The sequence below is a fragment of the Protomyctophum bolini genome (assembly GCF_963924005.1).
Source record: "Protomyctophum bolini genome assembly, chromosome: 2".
NCBI classification, from domain to species: domain Eukaryota; kingdom Metazoa; phylum Chordata; class Actinopteri; order Myctophiformes; family Myctophidae; genus Protomyctophum; species Protomyctophum bolini.
In genome coordinates, this window is record NC_137863.1 from 28,840,062 (window position 1) to 28,859,538 (window position 19,477).

The 19,477-nt window shown below is 39.0% G+C and overlaps 4 protein-coding genes across 7 annotated transcripts in view; 3 read left to right on the forward strand and 1 right to left on the reverse strand.

Moving 5' to 3' along the window:
* hyal2b (hyaluronidase 2b) overlaps positions 1-5,046 on the forward strand; it is a gene marked incomplete at its 5' end in the record, with an annotated part of 6,015 nt that extends 969 nt beyond the window's left edge. Inside the window, 3 exons of the mRNA XM_080790210.1 lie at positions 6-20; positions 1,592-1,681; positions 1,771-5,046. Of these exons, the coding sequence (XP_080646336.1) occupies positions 6-20; positions 1,592-1,681; positions 1,771-2,160 (495 nt within the window). The 3' untranslated portion in view covers positions 2,161-5,046. The remainder of the gene's footprint in view (positions 1-5; positions 21-1,591; positions 1,682-1,770) is intronic.
* Positions 1-19,477, reverse strand: part of eno1b (enolase 1b, (alpha)) — a 185,590-nt gene that overhangs the window by 1,893 nt on the left and 164,220 nt on the right. The window lies entirely within an intron of this gene.
* On the forward strand, positions 5,889-12,163 carry abhd14a (abhydrolase domain containing 14A). Of its 2 annotated transcripts, none has more exons than XM_080781624.1 (5): positions 5,889-6,210; positions 6,709-6,992; positions 7,667-7,782; positions 9,172-9,407; positions 10,857-12,163. In XM_080781624.1, the coding sequence occupies exons 2-5, from the start codon at positions 6,727-6,729 to the stop codon at positions 11,037-11,039; spliced, it is 801 nt and encodes a 266-aa protein (XP_080637750.1). In that variant the 5' UTR covers positions 5,889-6,210; positions 6,709-6,726; the 3' UTR covers positions 11,040-12,163. The 2 variants fall into 2 exon arrangements, with proteins under 2 accessions (XP_080637750.1, XP_080637751.1); XM_080781625.1 differs by lacking the exon at positions 5,889-6,210 and adding an exon at positions 6,523-6,656 and having other exon boundaries at positions 6,820-6,992.
* Positions 12,463-19,254, forward strand: LOC308322837 (aminoacylase-1A-like). Of its 3 annotated transcripts, none has more exons than XM_080774323.1 (15): positions 12,463-12,508; positions 12,947-13,086; positions 13,351-13,415; positions 14,096-14,200; positions 14,293-14,387; positions 14,697-14,773; positions 15,030-15,119; positions 15,903-15,959; positions 16,119-16,192; positions 16,380-16,429; positions 17,899-18,043; positions 18,128-18,196; positions 18,303-18,382; positions 18,471-18,531; positions 18,697-19,254. In XM_080774323.1, exons 2-15 carry the CDS (start codon positions 12,948-12,950, stop codon positions 18,859-18,861), a joined length of 1,272 nt encoding a protein of 423 aa, XP_080630449.1. In that variant the 5' UTR covers positions 12,463-12,508; position 12,947; the 3' UTR covers positions 18,862-19,254. The 3 variants fall into 3 exon arrangements, with proteins under 3 accessions (XP_080630449.1, XP_080630448.1, XP_080630450.1); XM_080774322.1 differs by having other exon boundaries at positions 12,466-12,508; positions 12,944-13,086; XM_080774324.1 differs by lacking the exon at positions 12,463-12,508 and adding an exon at positions 12,683-12,704 and having other exon boundaries at positions 12,944-13,086.

Genomic DNA, 19,477 nt, shown 5'->3' on the forward strand with positions numbered 1-19,477 from the left:
ATCAGATGCTGCTAACTGAGGTTAGTCGCTTTGATCATCATCTTGTGTGTGTGTGTGTGTGTGTGAGATGTGCCGTTGAGACATTTTGGCCGATATCCAATTACTGTTATGGCCCATTACTCATTCTTTATTAAAACATTATAATAATTTTGTCCAATTTGAAAAATACATGTAACAGGGTGTCTGCACTGCAGCTTCTATATTTTATACCTTTTTTATATTTAATATTCTGAGCTTGTAGATCTGTTCAAGCTGTTACTTTGGGCTTGTTTATCTGTAAAGACAGACCGATTCATCGGACCGATTAATTAATCGGTCTGATTGATCGAATCGATGTTTGCCGATTAATCTCCCATCACTAATATGTATGTACTGTATATGCACAGGCTTCAGATGTCAAGCAACGAAGATATGCCATAAACCTAAGGGCATGTAGACCACGGCCATCTTGCCATTAAGTTAATGGCAGGGTGGCAACTAGCCACAATTTGCCATTGACAGTCCATACATCCAAACGTAAAAGATCTATCTAATCTGATTGTACAGCTGTACAAAAAGCTTGAATTATTCTCTTTCCATCTGCAAAACTTGTGTTTGTTTCATAAAAATCCACTGTAGATGACATTATGAGCTACTTTCTGTCAATAAATTCCTTGCAGATGATAATTTTTTAGTGTTGAAGTGCTAGTGCTAGTGTTGAAGTGCTCGAAAGTGCTAGGGAAGGGAAGGGAAGGGACAGGAATCACTTTCTTAGATTTTAACAAAAATAATTTGGTCCTTTGTGATGGGCGCATTGCTATAGAAAATAAACATTTGGCACCACTCATTACTGTAGCTACAGAAGTGTACAATTTCTGCAACGTGACGTAGGCATATGTAATTCATTTGGTTCATATAGATTTGTTTCAGGGGCGTTGTTTCCCTTTCCCTGCTCTTTCATTGCTGAAGAGTAGAGAGACAGGCCCTGCTGCCTGTCTCTCTACCGCCACTGAGTGAGTAGACCGGCTCACTTCTGTGTTTACGTGGTTCTTTTCGTCTCGAAACAGACATTTCTCTGACAAAAGCGCACACACACATCTCCCAGCACCATGTAGAGCATGTGTCCCCCAGCAGATCAACACAGCAGTCTTGCTCGGCGAGAGAGCTCACAGCACAGCAAAAGTAAATTTGTCCCTACCCTGGCTACTATTATCTCTGGGGGCTTGTTTGTAAACAACTTATACGTTTTAGGGGTAACGTTGTGGAAGCTGTATTCTTTTTACACCTGCAATGGCTAGTTTAAAATGTTGTCTTCACAATTCGCATTGTCGAGGTGGTCAGCTTTTTGTGGCGTTGAAACAATATGCACACTCCACTCTCCCCTCACAATTTATTTTCATTTCGCATAAGGGACTTTTTCAGTGACTCAATTATGCAAGCTCATTTTTCCACAATGTTTTATTGCTCAAATAGAATAGTATAGGCCAAAACGGTGATGGCTTCTGTCAAATAAGACCAAAAAGATAGTAGGATAGTAGACATTGAAGATGCATTTACATTGAAATTATAGATTTAGGCGACATGATAAAATGTATGTGTTCTTATATTGTAGACAGATCTGGTTTCCACCATTGGTGAGAGTGTTGCTCTTGGAGCTGCAGGTGTCATCTTCTGGGGAGACTCTACCTATGCAAGCAGTAATGTAAGTGCAATCCATATCCATCTTATTTCATGCAATATTCTATATAGCCTTGAGTTTAGTTGGTTAATACTTATTCCCTCTGTCCCCAGGCCAGCTGCTCCAGCCTGAACCAATATCTACGGGGACCGCTGGGTCGGTACCTCCTCAACGTGTCCACAGCAGCAGAACAGTGTAGTCAGAAGCTGTGTAGTTTCCATGGACGCTGTTTGCGTAAAGTTTCAGACAGTGATGTGTTCCTGCATCTCAGTCCATTGACCTATAGCATCTCAAGCCAGGGTGGCCAGTTGAAGGTTGCAGGGAAGCTTGGTCATGCAGAGGTGGCTGTATTCCGCACACACTTCCAGTGCCAATGCTATACTGGATACAGAGGTGAGGGTTGTGCTCAGAAAGAAAAAGGGAAGAACAGAGCCTCCTCTACTATGGGCGTTTGGCCCTTCAGCCTCATACTCCCACTAGGACTTCTTATCCTCCTACACTGAGGAAACTAAGACTTAAACAAGCATTGGTTGCTCTGTGCTTTTTGCCAACGGCTGATTCGGTCTGGCTTATTAGCCAGGCTAGCTCTGTGCCACTGCTAGCTAAGAGCTGAGTCAGCTGACCATTACCTCCACATGAAGGTTTGAACCATTCAAGGACACTTGTCAGGATTCAAATGTTGTATTCTAGGATATACCCAGAAACACAACTTATCGCAAGTTGAAAAGTACAGTGCATTTTTAACACATCAAGGAAGAAAAGTGTAAGACACGTATAGTTAATTTATAGATATCCAGATAAAAAATACACTATACAGATTGTGGGTGCATCTAAACAAAAAGTATTCTACAACCACATGCTCACTCCAAAATTATGTTAGCCACTGTGCAGAATGACCATTTCAACGTTGTTGAAACCTTTTGAGCTCTTATCAGTTATCACTCTACGTTTGTGCCTACAGTTATGACAGATTTGGAGATTTTACACAGTCTTCAATTCTTCTGGAATCTTGATGCACTGAAATCACATGACTGGACCTGCCTGTTTCAGTTTGTAATTGTGCCTTAAGTAGACCTTTTCATATATGACAACGTCATAAACATTCTAAATGTGTCAAATGTTATTACATGTTCCAGTGTTTGTGAATATCAATAGCTGAACTTGGACCCAAGCTGTTCTGTAGTCAATTCCATTGACAGGGACTATAGGGCTATTTTGTTTCTCACTTAATAATCAATACTTTTATTACTTTATTTATCTTCCAAGTACTGTTTATCTCAACCTTCTCAACAAGACATTGAATAAAAGGAGGAAGGTATTGTACTGAACACCTATATGTTAAATCTTTAATAATTTAAAACAAACTACCATACTTTAAACAAATAAATTGTTTAATTCAGATCTTAATTACTTTCACTACAGCCAAACCAATCAACTGTTGGGCTTCTGTCATTATGTAATATTCATATTTGAATATGAGCTTTCTCTGGAATGAACAAAACAAGACGCTCCAGTGACACCATGTTGTTCCAATATGTAGCTCAATGTTGTATTGATTTATATGCTACAGTGGTGCATTTATTTTGTATTTATTGATCCAGTATTTGTTCAGTTTGAGAACCTGTATTCGTTATTAGCAGGCTGGAAATTGACAGGAGCAAGTTGTGATGCTGATAAACTTGTGGAGAAAGAACATAGAAGTGGAAGAAATACTAGATGTCACAGCTTTTAAATGTTTATGGGAGGCGGACTATTTTCCGACACCCTTCTAGCCGACGGGTCAAAGGTCCGACAATGTCGGACCTTTGCTCCGTCGGCTAAAAGGCTGTCGGAAAAAAGACCTGGACCCAATGTTTATTACCCACACCGGATGCTGGGTTTGTACTGGTACAGTACTCTTTCTGAAAACTGTTCTAAATTAATCTTAATTTTGCACTTTATTATGCAATTGGGGAGAATATGGTTTTGTGAAGACACTTCCATCAAACGGTATACTATCTTAATGAATGCCTGAGCCTGTGTGCATTAGACTTGATCTATTTCATGTCATGTTGCATTAATGCCATTATTGTATTGCTTTGTCCCTCTTTAAATCACCATGAAAGCCTCATGCTACTGTAGAATGCAACGTCTTACTGTTGTCTCACTGTGAATGTCCAAAGAAATGTGTCCTCTTAGAGCTCTATAACCCTGTGGCCTTGTCCCTTATTAGTGCCATAGTAAGAATGGGATTTTTAATATGTTACTATTTCAACAATCTCTGTAATATACTTTCATTTAAAATTGCTTAGGGAAAAACTGAAAAATACAGCCTTCTAACTTGTAAGATTGGACTAACATTTTCATGGCTACCATGTCTATTTTTCTTGGGCTTGTTTTGAATTTTCAGGCTGACTGACTGATTTTTTGATATACCTCTAAATCTGACCAAAGATACAGTTTAAGAACAAGTCCAAAGATAAAGATAAAACCACAACTGTACGATTCAAGGTGACTATTTGTCCCTGGTGAAATTGTCCTACGTTTGTACTGTTTACTTGTGATAATTTTATATTAATTATTAGTGTTTGAGTATACAGTAGATGGCATGCTACAGAATGTTTCTTGGGAAAGTAAAAAACAAAGTTATATAGTAAAGATCATATGCATTTTTGATTCAGTGTTTATTTTCTGAGTTATTTCTTTTTCCTTTTTAGTTTGACTTTCAATACAATATCTTGTTTACTGCAGCCAAAAAGGATGAATATGTAGAATCATTTAAAATAGAGGGTATGCGCATGCATAAAGTGAGTGGCAAATCAAGTGGCAAAGTGAGTTCAACGTTTAATGATAGTACTTTTCTGTTAGGATGTATTGGCTCATTTGGCTGTCAGCCTGTCAAGGCCAAAAAAAATGTTTTTGCCACTCAGTAGGCGTTCCCGCATACCTTCCGGGTATGATGATGATGTGATACACATACAGTATACCCTCTATAACCTACAGTACATTTTAAAACTGCGTCATTATGGTGACAGTCAGTCACAGTACTGTTCAGGAGGCATTTTACAATTGCACAGATGACCAATTTAGCCTTTTTCTTTTAGAGAAAAGGTTGTTGCTCCATCTAGTGGTTAAAATCAACCTTTGGTGCACATTATTAACAGTTCCAGTAAATAATTAATAAATGTCAGTATTACTATTTCGTACACTGAAAGCATTTGGGCCAATTTAACACCAAAATGCCCACGCTTCCTTGGTGCCCACCTTGGTTTGCCTTGACTCTTGATGCCAAATTCTTAAAATGCTATGGTCTCCAAAGAGTAAATTAATGTTCATGTCTTGTATCAAAGAACGTTTATTTTTCTACATTTGGGAATTTTAATTTCAATAAAATACAAACCTGAATTTTATTTCCCTGTGCTGTCATATCTTCTAGTCAGGTTTGAAAGCCCAGTAGGCCTACATCTGATTTCACAACCTGAAAAATCGCATACGGAATAATTTGATAATATTTACCGGTAAGTCCATATTTAAGAGTAAGTCCACTCTGACCTTAAACTTCTTTCTAAAAAATATATATATATAAATAAAATAAAACCTTGTGTATGGAATGTTTCAGTAAAAGATTATCAAGGCGATGTACTTATATAATATGTATTTAATATAAAACAAATAATGAACAATAATATGAATACTGAATGTATCATATTAAACTGCATGTATGCATGTTGGAATTTTCCATTTTTATTTGTAAGGTCCAGGGTACAATGTTATACAAATGTTAGCATTTGATGTAGGATATCACTGTCATCTGCAGACTGCAGTACCTTGGCTTTGGTATGTCAAAATGTGGTATGTTTAATTATACTGTTTTAATTGAATTAAAACAGTAGAAAAACAAAAACAAATTTGAATAGCATATTACATCCACCGTCTGACTTTAATAAATACTTGAGAAGGAATACATTTATTATTTTTCCAATGAAAATCACTAGAACAATTAATGAACAGGAAATTACGTACGTTATTTTGTCCTGGTCATTGAAGTTTCCGAATTTCGATATGGCGTTCACCGTTTCGGCAGAATCGGCAAATTCGGCATGATACAGATCAGAGATCATCATAATTTAAAATTCAATGAATATTTATCGTGGGTGTTTTTTTTCTTATTATTATTTTTTAAATATTTTTCAAGGTACAAGGAACGTTGCATATGCAGACAGATTCATGTCAGGAGGATTGTACAGGGTGCACTTTGATAAGCCAATCGCAGCACGGGACGCAGAGCGTCTTGCAAAGCCGATCGTTCGTGTCCTGAGGAATGATGTTATGTTAGCAGTAAACTGTAAACACCGCTGCTAAAAGCGCTCTTAACAGCAGTTACACGTAACCTTAACAGCTACGACCAACGTTGTCTCGATTCAAGCTCTGCTGCTTAAATTGATGATTAGTAGCGACTTGGATTTTCACTGTTCAGAATGAGCAACTAACGTTAGCAAGTGAGAGAAGACATAAATGATGATGCAGCTGGAACCCTCTTATCACTGAATAGCCGCGTAACCCAACCCGTCTTGGTATGTTTTCTCTAATGTCATGTGTCATCTTTAATCGACTGACTGCTGCTGTCAGTTTACCTCGTTCTATGGTATAGTTTGTTTCGCAGAGAATCCGTGGTAGGAATAATAACACTACCCTGAGGTTACAGTTACACGTGTGTGTGTGTGTGTGTGTGGGTGGGGGGGGGGGGGGGGGGGGAGAATCATGTGTGCACTTTAGTCCCTATGTTACTATGTAAGTATTCTTATTTGTGCACTTTAGTCCCTATGGATTGGAAATATTCTTATTCATTTGACCAGTCATCAAAGTTCCAAAATACTATTAGAAGAGGATGTTCTGTCAATGTTCTATTCAAAGAGAGAATAGTGCAATAGTCGGTACATCTCAGTGGACACTGGACAACAAATGGTCTTGACGATGTGGACATCAGTGTGCAGTGTGGCCATGATTACTTGTATAATATGTGAGTTAATTTGATACACTTTCAATGTACTCTCTCTACCATTGTCTTTCAGATCATACATCTTGCTGAAATGAATTTCTTGCGTAATCGTAACCTTGTGGTTTTGGGCCTGGTGTTGTTGGCCACTCTTCTGTTGTACCTGCTTCTGCCATCCATTCGTCAGGGCAGCATGGAGCCTTCTCTTGATGTTCAAAGAATAGGGTTGGTTCCTGCGTCACCTCCTCCCCCACCAACCATAAACGTGACTGTACGCACAGGGCAGCTACCTGGAGACCCCCCACTGTTCTTCCGAGAAGCTCTACCTGTTGATGGAGCTGGTAGGCAAATATTGCCAAGGTGAGCTGACTCAATGGGTCAATTATTATTTGGAAAAATAAATTTGTGTCAGGCTACTGCTGGTTGTGAAACCTTGTTTTAGGATTTTCTCTTTCTCTCAATAATTCTTTACCTTCCTCATTTTCTCCCAATTTCCACTTTCCCTTGAGCGTTGTTGGTGCTCGTGACCACTTCTGGTTGGTTTGCTAGGGAGATTGAAGACATTGACAAGCATGTGTCCCCTCCGATACAAGTTAAGTCCTAGCCGCTTCATTTCACCTGAGAGTGAGGTACAGTCAGGAGGATGTAAGGCATGAGGAAGAAACTGCTAGTCTTCCCAATTCAGGTTTTCACTGAACAGGCACCCTGACCAAACTGTAGGAGTCGCTAGTGCAGTGACAGAGACCATCCTCTCCGCCCGTCTTCCCTCCTATGAACACACGGCCAATCATGTTCATTGGAAGCACCACAAGATTCAAATCCAGAGACTTACCCCGTACTCCCTATAAAGGGAGTTCTATATGGGGGGGACTATATAGTGAACTGAATTCAGATTATTTTGTGCAATGCTGGATATGGTTTGCTTTCGGTTGTATCTTACTTGTCACCATTCATTGTAGGATAAGATGCACTATATAGACTCAATAGGGAAATATTTTGGAGGAGGAAAAAAAACATTGTTTATTTTTCTGCAGACTACAAGTGGTCCTTCTGCACGGCCAAGCCTTCTCATCGAAAACTTGGGAAGACCTAGGCACACTTGCATTATTGGCAACTAATGGATACCAGGCCTTGGCGATGGACCTACCAGGTAGAGATTATATCTAACATATCAACACTGGCTGAGCAGTTTCTTATGTGTGCATATAAATTATACATCATTTTGACGCACATTTTCACACAATATCACAAGGTTCAAGGTTGTACTTTATTGTTACATCTTGTGTACAGGTACATAAGAGTATGATACTGTCTGTAAGGGTAACATAACTTTACTTATTTAGGTATTTTGACCTTCCTACTGGTAGCGACCTTGAGTGTAATAATTGAGAAGCCAGATGAAACAATATTGTAATAGAAATATATGATAGGTTTCTTCAGAGAGCTGAAGTAGTAAGTAAGTACTAGCCTTGGGAACCGGGCCATGTGGCCAATAGGGCAGGAGTCTATATCATGTTTCTGTAGCGTGAGGTGGCTTGTACATCCCTCAGCCATGATGTACAAGTACACCCCCTGGATATGATGCTAGTAAAGTCGCAGGGACTTAAAGGGCCAACCAGATCTTATTTTAATTATGTTTGGGAGACAAACACTTTCCTGGGGGCTTTATGTGGGTAATATGTGTTTTTTGATATTTTTAGTATTTTTAGTATTTCAAAGTGTCTGTCATGGACACTGGTCTCACTGCTGGATTACTACAATTACCATAATGCTTTGCTGCACTCACCCCACCTTGTGGATAGGAGGTGGGCTGTTTTACTGAGAAGACATAGTCCAGGAAGGAAGTGAGACCAGTGTCCATGACATCAGACACTAGTAATAAATAGCTAAAAACACATATTACAAATACAAACACATAAAAAAACCCACGGAAAGTGTTTCTTGTCTCCCAAACACAATTAAAATAAGATCTGGTTGCAAAATGGCTGAAGTGGCCCTTTAACTAGTTAACTATCCAATCCTGATGCTGAGTACCTGGAAGGCATTGGTCTGACCCAGCTGCGGTATTGTCCCCAACCTTCCAATGTCAGCACACAAGGCCTAACCACAAGGCCACTGAGCTGGTTAGAGAGCTCAAGTAACTCTCCATCCAATAAATATCACATTACTCAGCTTCATTAACTATTTGCGCTCCAACAGAAACATCCAGTGTGTGTTATGTGGCTTACCATAGTGATTAGGATTTCACAGTATGATCATGATAACTTATTATTTTATGGACTCTGCAATGCAAGTCAAAATGGAGACAATTTTGGATTATCACCTAATACGTTCTATGTACCCATTACACATTTTGCTTTAATACCTGAAATGTTTAAGGATTGGAAAATATTATAAACATAGGGTGTCAACTTCCAAAAGCAAGTCTGATACGGTAGTACCCATTTCTCAATCACATTATTAACACTGTGGCAACGTTTATGCTATAAACAGTACGCAGTAATACAATACCTTTTTTGTATCTTGTTCTATCTTGGAGGATTTGGGCAGTCGCCTGACTCGGATGCCTTGAAGACGGATCAGAATCGTGTGGATCTTCTCCGGAGGTTCATGGAAGCGCTTGGTGTTAGAACAGCTGTGCTTTTGAGCCCTTCGATGAGTGGACACTACTCCATACCCTTCCTGATGAAGCACAGTGTTCAGTTGCATGGATTTATTCCCATAGCTCCTGTTGGAACGCGAAGTTACACTCCACAGCAGTATCAGAATATTCAGGTGAGCGATGGTTTGGCTATATAATGTTCAGGTTTATTTGATATTTTTATTTTTAAATCAAACATTATACTGTACATAGGTTTTATACATTACACGTTTTACAAATATGAACAGAAAGTAGTACAAAGGACAGGTTTACGCAAATCCATAAAGGGAACACAAATGTGTTCCATTTCTTTAATAATACTGGTGGTATTGTATTTATACCATAGACTGTAAATAATATGGACAAAGCGTTCCGCGGGTCTAACATGAACGTAAAATGAAGCTTGTCAGTCCTTGAATTGTACATCGCCATCTTTCTAGATCCGTTTGGGCTGGCCCAGACAACGAGGCGGGACTTCCCCCCTTCTCCGTTGGTTTTTATTTTGACTCGAGTGGGTGGGGAATCCCGATCATAGACTGTAACGGTAGCCACGCCCCTCAGAACATACGCGACTTTATGGTCATTTGTTTTATAAATGGGACCATAATATTATGACATTAGAAATGAGACTTTAAACTAGTGACTGGAAGCAGAAAGTATTCATGACCATGTTTATTAAGGTAATACAGTCTAGGTGAAGTTGGGCCCAAATACATGGACTTCTATGGGGCTATGGGTTTTTTTGGGCCCAATGACATCGCCACAACAGGCCATTATATGAACTTTCAGGAAATCCCGATTTCCTTAGTAGCTTCACAAAATATCTGTCTGACTGCCCCCCTGATTTATACATACACATGCTCACGTTTAACCGATGAAAAACTATGCTAAAAAGGAGTAGCAAAGCATCATAACTTATGTAATCTAGTTCAATATATAATAATTGGCTAAATTGATCCTCATTTCAAAACTGAGTACATGATTAGAGAAAAGACAGAAGCTGAATTCAAACCTAATAAAAACAGTTGTGTAGATAGTAGGAAGACTGATTGCAATGAAAGTTTATTTGTCCTAAATAAGGACATTATTTGCCACAGAAGGTGCTTACATAAAATAAACACTTAAGAAAATTATACAGAATTAACCACTCTCACCCTGGTGTCCCAATTCTTTGGGACTGCGCATTAGTCCGACATCTCGTTAGTCTGAATACGTGGCCGGTTAAGACTCACCCCATGGCTTCCGCGTGTGGTTATGCTTAGGGTTAGGTTTTGGTTTTGGGATAGGGGTAGTAATGGGTCGGACAGATGAGCGGTCGGAACAATGACACTTTACCCTATTTTTGGCAGGTCAGGCTCTACAAGCTCATAACACATGACACGTGAGCTTGTAGTTGTTATTTTCTACAAATTGTGAATAGGCTAAACTGGCGTAACAAATTCACTAACTGGATAGTTTGCACCCCACAAGCAATCTGATGTAATGCAATGTACTGTATATGCATATTTTGTTAAACTTTTTACTCATTTGTCTTAAAGCTCTTTACATTGTGGTCTCTCTGCTTCCTGCTCTTTCCATTGTAGACTCCCACTCTGATTGTATTTGGAGCACTGGACACAAATCTGGGCGCCCAGTCCCACAAGAACCTTATGCAAATTCCACATCACTCAGTTCTGAAGCTAGATGGAGCTCGCCATGCATGCTATATGGACAAAACCAGAGAGTTTCACCAAGGGCTACTTGACTTTCTTAGCAAATTGCAGTGAAATATGGAGGGGAAACTGTTTCGTGAAATTTCATTGTTAGTTTGTTACAGACTTAGGAACATTATTCTTGTCACCCGGAACAAAGAACATTAACATTAGTGTAGTTTCAGGGGAATGACAACAACATGATACACATTGTCGCTTTGGCGTGGAAACCTCATATGTCCAAAACTGTTACTTTTCTGGAAAGGGAAATTTGTTCCAGTGGATCTAATGTTTAGTCTTAAGCCATTTGAATTGTTTGAGTATGAGTATTTATAAAATCCACTGACAGACTTAACCACTTTCTCACTCACTCTCTCACTCTCTCTCTCACACACACACACACACACACACACACACACACACACACACACGCACACACACACACAGAATAGAAGATCTGCAAAGCGTTGTAGATGGCTATTTTTGCGTGACTGTAGTATAATGAAGTAAGGTATTCATTTATGGGGAAAAAAACACAAAGTTTGAATATGGAGATACAAGGTTTCTGCCTGACAGCAACGACATGTTAGTAAACGTGATTATGGTGCACATTGTAGTCAGGCCATAATTCATAATGTCAAGTTCACCTTTTATTTCCAGTTATATGTAAGAAAAAAAAGGAATATGGGACTAGTTCTGGGACTAGTAGTTGAGCTCAGCCTGTCATAGCATAGGATTTGCTTCCGATTTGTAATAGTAATTTCATGTGTTTCATGTGTCTCTTTGCATGTTAAACATGGAATGTCTGTGTTCCATTGTTACCATTTTTGTCTGTGAAATATCCTCCTGAAAGTATGCAAACATAGCAGTTTTTAAATGGCTTAAATTCACATCTCATTAACTTTGCATTTGACTAATGGATTTGTATATTTATTATAATCTGGTAACCATTCCAGCTCAAAACAGACCTGTACTGGACCTCACTAAAGCTGATCTAATATAGAATAATTTACCTGCTGAATGTTCTTAATAAATAAAAGAAATAAAAGGTCCGTGCTGAGATGATTAAATTAACTATTTATTTAAATTGTAAAGTTGTATGTAATATATTTGCAGTAGTTTTGTTTGGACAATCGTGTATAAAAACAACGTTACTGTATAAATGAGAGATGAATAACATGCATTACAATAAAAATATATAAAGCTATAGTGTGGATGTATTCTGATTGATTGCCCCCAATCCATGATTTCACTCTGTCTCACGCCAACTCATCCACAATGCAAAAGTCATGCTCTTCCTATGAGATATTGCGTGGCATCGCCTAAATGCCATTATTGTTTTTCAGTGGGATATACCACTGCAAGACAAATTATATAAATTATTATATAATTTTATGTTTTCTGGGTTCTGCTCACAGTTCCAAAAGTAAACGGTAGGGGGCGGTAGCTCCATTACATTGCAGAGCTTGGGTGAAGTCAGCAGCTTTGGTCAGCTGACACCTGGGTTTAACCAGCAGGTTCTTAACAACCACATTGAACACAAGGTGGGTGATTTTTCCTTCAGAATAAGCTTGATCTTATTTTTAAATGTACAACAATGCGCTGTTTGCTGACTACTGTTGTATTACTTTGCTCTTCGCTTACGCTGCTAAACTAACTGGCAACGACAGCCGATGTCTTGACGTTTGCTGAATATACTTACAGCTAACTCGGTATCATCGTACTGCCTGCTGGTAAAAGGTGAACCTCTCTATACCTCAAGAGATATCTAGTTTCCACCCGCACTTGCAAAGAATTGTCTCATTTATATCTGGACTGAGAGTAGTAGGTCATCGGTCAATAATGATGTATCAATATATCAGAAAGGAGGACAAAACGATGCTTTCCTGGTTGATTTGCAACTGTTATTCTGGAACTGAATGAAATCACTGTCATGCACATCAAGTATATTAAATACTATTGATCAACTTTCTTCCCAGAAGGATGTTGCCTGACAAAGAAGGTCCAGGAGGTGGTGGCTGCCAGACCACCTGCCAGACCACCTCTGTTGGAGAAGACCCCTCTGTGAGTCTGTTCAGAGAATACCTTCGTCTGAGGACTGTCCATCCAGACCCTGATTATGGTAGGCCTGTGATTGTTACATAATCTGTCAAAGTCTATTTCTTATCACTCATTCATCTTTGTGAGTCCGTTTTGTATGTAGACCAAAACCAAATGGAGACGAGGTCTTATTTTCGATGCATAATACATTCATACAATATGGATTTCACGGTTACCATTATGTTGTGGTAACACTGTTGCCACAACCAATATCAGTGGGATTATGACAACATACGTTTATTAAAGGTACATTTTTAAACATTGCTCTATATTTATTTATTTACAGACGCTGCCCTTAGGTTCCTGGACAGAATAGCGGAAGAGCTTGAACTACCGCTGAACAAAATTGAGGTGTGTACTGTACTTAGCTTTATTATATGTATGGTAATTGGTAAGTAAGCGTAGAGTGTAGAAAATAGCCACTTGAACCCCACCATCCCTATTTTGGGGGCAATCAGAACATTCACAGAAAATAGCAGATCTACAAGTGCGACGCACGTGCACAAACACACACCAACACAACACAACACAACACAACACAACACAACACAACACAACACAACACAACACAACGTTTTATATACAGAGCCAAACCTGGTTAAATAAGTATTTGTTTACCAATTGAGATTGTAAACAAATGCCCCCGGCAGTAAATTCTAACTGACACATTCATCTCATTGAATGGGGAGTTTTAATCTAAAACTCTTGACATACAGTACATTGTCTAATTAGCATTTTTTATTTAGAAACATTGGCGGATTGTGTACAGTGTACACCATGGAGTGTTAAAAGTAGTTGCAATAAACACTGTTTTCACAGAAAAATATATCTTTTTACCACTTGCCGATGCTTGTTCCAATGCACCGCTTCATGAAACAATGAGATTAACAACATTCAAGGCTATGATTGGTAACTTTTCTCAATGATATACAGATAAAGGTACTGTATGTCGAGTAGCGCCTTTTCTCCTCAACTTATTATACTGTCTCTGTTTCTAGTATCGCTTGTCTACTTGTCCCCTCTCCTTGCAGGTTTGCCCTCGCAGAGTTGTGTCCATCATGACATGGGAGGGGACAAGTCCTAAACTGAAGTCCATTTTGTTGAATTCCCACACAGATGTGGTACCTGTCTATCAGGTACAGTGTACAGTGACTGTGTTGCGGCTATCAAAACACTATTATAACCAGTGTGTTGACCAAAACAAAGCTTTCCATAATCTCCTCTATAGGAACATTGGAAGTACGATGCTTTTACAGCTGTAAAAGATGCAGAAGGGAACATCTTTGCTCGGGGAACACAGGACATGAAGTCTGTTACCATTCAGTGAGTAGAAGGAACTTTGGAAACGTGGCTTATAACTACGCTTTGTATTTAATATCTCTTTACTTCATGTGGGGAAAATGGCGAACAATAGGTTTTTGTCCACAGCTTTATCAGGTTACCAACCTGATAAAGCTGTGTAGCCTACAAAACATATTTTTGGCTTTTTTCCACATGCAGGAAAAGAGTTACGCACACCAATGTCATTGTCTGTGGTGATTCCACTGTTTTCAAAGTTGCATATATCCCGCGTGAATAGATGACTGTGAATAGAGTAGCCAATGGTTTGAAGTGATTTGCTTGCCATCATAGGTATATCCAGGCCATCCGAAGACTCAAAGCAGGGGGAAAGAAACCCATGCGCACCGTGCACTTGATGTTTGTCCCAGGTGGGAACATTGATTCTTATTATACCCCATTTACCAATTATCACTTTTTAAGAACACAATTTATTTTCTTCTCTATTTTACTAATATATAAATCTAAGTAGCGTACATGCTAATTGCTAATGTGCTGTTCACCAAATATACACTTACGAAAGGAAATTTCAATGTTTTTGATTTTGTAGTTTTATCATTTACTGCATAAACTTGCACTTTGCTATCGGTTGTTAATCATTCATTATTGTGATTCTCATTGTCTCAGATGAAGAAGTTGGAGGTCACAAGGGAATGGAAACATTTGTGAAGCACCCTGAGTTCCAGAAATTAAACATTGGCTTTGCACTTGATGAAGGTAAATAAATAACTTTAGACCCTATCCCTTTTCCAGAGTTAAGACACAGCCACTTAGCAATTTGTAGTGATAGATAGATAGATACTTTATTTGTCCTTTCGGAAATTTGTTTTGTGCACAGCAGTCATCAGGATATACATAAAACATGCAAACAAACAGATCACAGACAGTACATAGACAATAAAGAAACAGTGCCAACAGAAGGCCACCAGTCATAGTTCCAAGAGGCATCACATCACACGGAACTGAGATGGGGCCTGCTTGTTCATAAGTCCTATACTTATGGGAACAAATGATCTTGAGGCCCTAGCCTGCAGGGAAGGTACCATATACCGTCGCCCTGATGGTAAAAGATGGTATTGGCTGTGTAACGGGTGTGTGTTGTCCCTAGTAATGGCTTTCCCCTTCCTGAGTACCCGGGTCTCATACATTGAGGTCATACTCTCAAATCGTACCCCAGCTATTTTGCTGGACACGCTGATGATTTTATGGAGTTTGTTCTTATTAACCAGTGATAATGAGCCATACCATGAAACAAAACAAAATGTCAATGCACTCTCCACAAAGGATCGATGAAAGAGTGCCATGATATTTTTTTCAACGTTATACTGTCTCAGTCTGCGCATAAAATGCAGCCTCTGCTGACCTTTCTTGTAGATGGAATGAGTGTTGGAATTCCATGTCAGCTTGGAATGGATTGGAGTGGATTTTCCTTGAACCTTGAACGTGTGTGCGTGCGTGCGTGCGTGCGCGCACGTCTGTCTGTGTCTCTCACTCACACAGGTCTGGCCAACCCTGGTGAGGCCTTCACTGTGTTCTATGGAGAGAGGAGCCCTTGGTGTGAGTATCAAATGCACCACCTGATTGCAGCAAATTTGCTCCTCATTTGAGGGCACTATATTTTCCCCAATAGATGCCATTATGTATTATTATTAATATCTACTTTATTCTGTTTCAAACTCATGGTGATATCAAAATTAAGTATGATATTTTACTCAGGGATCACAGTCCATTGTCCGGGTAGTCCCGGCCATGGATCAAGATTTGTGGAGAACACAGCTGCAGAGAAGCTGGTGAGTTTCAAAATGTATTCCAAATGTCTGTAAGAAAGAAAAGCAGGTGCGCTTCCTCTGGATGCCTTAGGCAGTGGATGCTTAGCTATAAATATAACTTAAATCAAATCAATAACACGGAAATGGAAAAAACTTTAGAAGAATTTTGACAGTGACCAGGTTTGTTTGACTGTTTATCTTCTTACAGCGTAGCATCATCAACTCTTTCCTGGACTTCAGAGAGAAGGAAAAACAAAGGTGAGATATGGGTAGATCCAGGTTTCTTAGAACATGTCACTTGTTGGGGCTGCAAAATTCAGCTTCTACCATTAAAAACAGTTATGCTAATGATCTGCTGTTGTTTCGTTTGGTAACTACAGTAGTATACTCAGTATGTCCACAAACATGGATACAGGAACAGTGGGCTCACTAGAACTCTAGGCACCTCAATGCCACTGAATGTTGCAAGTTTGCAGAATTCATGAGAATGTGTGTTTTTTCATGTGGAATAAAGGTTTTTGCAACCTGAGCTGTGCCTGTGTCTCAGCTGAGCAAGTGTAAAGCTATTTAGCCTCTTAAGGAGATATAGATATCACATTAGTGCACCATATTTTTCAGATCTAATAACCAAATGGACCCATTAGAGATTTGGATCCTGAGGTGGCCAGTCTTATGAATACAATAAAATAAAAACATTCTGAAGTGCGCACTGTTCCGGTTACCGTAAAGGAAAAAAAAAAGTAATATACCGAAAGCAGTTCTCGGGCTATAGAATGTAGTGTTAACAATGAAACTCCACAGAGGTTACTTTAAATGTGTCATGGTATGGTGCTGTTTCTGGTTGGTCCCTGCAGGACAAGAGCACTGCCACTGGGGTTTTTCTAATAAGCTTGGGCTAAAAGAATATTGGATTTGTGCAGTACTACTTAGGGATGTGCAGATCAGGTTTTTTGGGATATTATACGATATGTCAAAACCCACGCCACAACTGTTCCTGTGTGTGTGTGTGTGTGTGTGTGTGTGTGGGGGGGGGGGCGGGGATGCAGGGGATGCAGATCACCCAATATCCGATCGGTGGCCAATTGATCCGATAGCATCTCTACTAACTAATATAATGCAATAACCTGCAAAATTAGTAATATTGGACTTCACCAAACTATTCCATTTTCACAGCAATAATGGAAAGCCTTGTCCTGTATTTACTGTATGAATTGTCTTTATATTAATCTTAAATGTTTTTTATTTATTTTTATTTATTGTTTTACTTTTTTTGAAAGATTTAGACAATTCTGAAAATGGGGCTAAAGTGGTTACACACATCCTGGTCATTCATTCTCGATTACCAAGCCTGTGAGTTGTTTTCTGAATGTTGGCTATTTGCCCTTTTCATGCAAGTCCATTCTTGGCATTGATAGTGTTGAGAAATGGCCTTGGAATAGTGTTTTTGGAAGAAAGGCAATGAATGTCTTTTATCAGTGTTTATGTCTTGAGTGGAGTGAAAAAAATAATTAATAATTTAGAGATTCTACACCGATGCTGCTGCCATGTCAGCTTATTGTCATTTAATGTTATGTTCAAGGTTCTAAATTATCTATGTATAAGAATGGGACAAAATGTTGATCTTGCATTGTGATCTTGAGTCTTGAGTCACCTTTGACTGATTTGAAAAGTCACGTTTTCATTTTATTGCTATGTAATGACCCTGCTCTAAAATGTCTGAATTGCAGGTTAAATACAAGTGAGTGTTTCACCCTGGGTGATGTTACCACTGTGAACATGACCATGGTGAAAGGAGGGATTGCGTACAATGTCATCCCCGCTGAAATGGATGTCAGCTTTGACCTGAGAATACCTCCCACAGTCAACCTTCAGGTCTGCACATGTTTAATAATTATGTTACTTTCCAGGTCAAATATCAAAGCTACCTCTTAACAAAAACCTCTAAATCCCTGGCAGGACTTTGAAGAGCAGATCAAACAGTGGTGTAAGGAAGCAGGAGAAGGGATTACCTATGAGTTTGCACAGGTCAGTGAACTTCCGTTCTTAATATAAAATGTATACATAAAAAACCAAAAAGATCTCTTGATTTGAAGTTTCAGATGGTTCTAAAACAAATTCACTTCCTTTGTAGAAACACATGAACCAGAATGTGACCTCCACAGACCCTCATGACCCCTGGTGGAATGCCTTCTGCACTGCATGTATGGAAATGTGAGTGTGCAGCGTCCTATACAAAGTATGTTTTAACCTTTTTGATTTATAAAGCAAATAGTCAGTCTCACTAACATCTGCTCTGCAGGAATATTACTTTGGAAAAGGAGATATTTCCTGCAGCCACAGATAGTCGATTCATCAGAGCGGTGAGTATAAGGAATGGATGCCAATTATAAACTATGGTAACAATTACACTGAAAGCCAAGTAACGTTACTTAATACTCGTTATCAGTATTATTGTGAAGACATGTTCAGATTGTTCTCTATTTAAACCTGACTGTTGTTCTTTGCTGATGCTTTCATGAAAATAGGTTGGTATTCCTGCTATTGGCTTTTCTCCAATGAACCGCACACCCATCCTGCTGCACGATCACAATGAATACCTGAATGAGCAGGTGTTCATCAAGGGCATTGATGTGTATGAGAGACTCATTCCAGTTCTTGCCAGTGTTCCAGCCCTTCCAGATGAGGCTTAGATAAATCCTGTCTCTAATCTTTGCTTTGACAGATTTTAATGAAGTGATGAATTTGAATAAATTGCCTATACTACCAAAGAATGAGAACATACTGAATCTGCCTCTGATGCCAACTGAGCACTTCATTTTGCAATACTCAGGACACAGCTGCAGTAGCTCTGTTACTCAATACTGTAGTGGCTTTGTAACAATAAAATTATATCATCATTGTAGGTTGTGTGTGTTTAAGCGTGAGCAGTCCTAATGCAATATTACAAAATAAGCCTGTTAAAACCGATTTACAAATTGTTTGAATTTAGAATCTTTTGATTGGCACTACTGTAAATCAGTATACTTTTGAATTTGTATGTCTTCATGAGACAAGTTTTATTTAATAAAGCAGATTTGAATAATTTCTTAATGCTTAGTGCTGTATTTTCCTGGAAGTGTGTATCACATTCCTGTTTTGGAATATTTTGTGGACAAGGCTTTCTATTATTGGTGTAGTGCATAGGTGCCGCACTATTGGGGGGGAATGCCTGGCCAATTTTTAATTTGATTCTTTTGACCGACGATGGTCTAGCACCGTTTACATTTTGCTGTGCAATAGTTGTGTATTAGCTGCATACGTGCAGTA

What these genes read in the sequence shown, in the direction of transcription:
- abhd14a (XM_080781624.1), top strand. Translation starts at nt 6,727, where the DNA reads ATGAATTTCTTGCGTAATCGTAACCTTGTGGTTTTGGGCCTGGTGTTG. An exon ending in GGTAGGCAAATATTGCCAAG is followed by an intron (nt 6,993 to 7,666) that starts GTGAGCTGACTC and finishes ATTTTTCTGCAG; the next exon opens with ACTACAAGTGGTCCTTCTGC. An exon ending in CTTGGCGATGGACCTACCAG is followed by an intron (nt 7,783 to 9,171) that starts GTAGAGATTATA and finishes TCTATCTTGGAG; the next exon opens with GATTTGGGCAGTCGCCTGAC.
- LOC308322837 (XM_080774323.1), top strand. Translation starts at nt 12,948, where the DNA reads ATGTTGCCTGACAAAGAAGGTCCAGGAGGTGGTGGCTGCCAGACCACC. An exon ending in TGGAGAGAGGAGCCCTTGGT is followed by an intron (nt 15,960 to 16,118) that starts GTGAGTATCAAA and finishes TATTTTACTCAG; the next exon opens with GGATCACAGTCCATTGTCCG. An exon ending in TTACCTATGAGTTTGCACAG is followed by an intron (nt 18,197 to 18,302) that starts GTCAGTGAACTT and finishes CTTCCTTTGTAG; the next exon opens with AAACACATGAACCAGAATGT.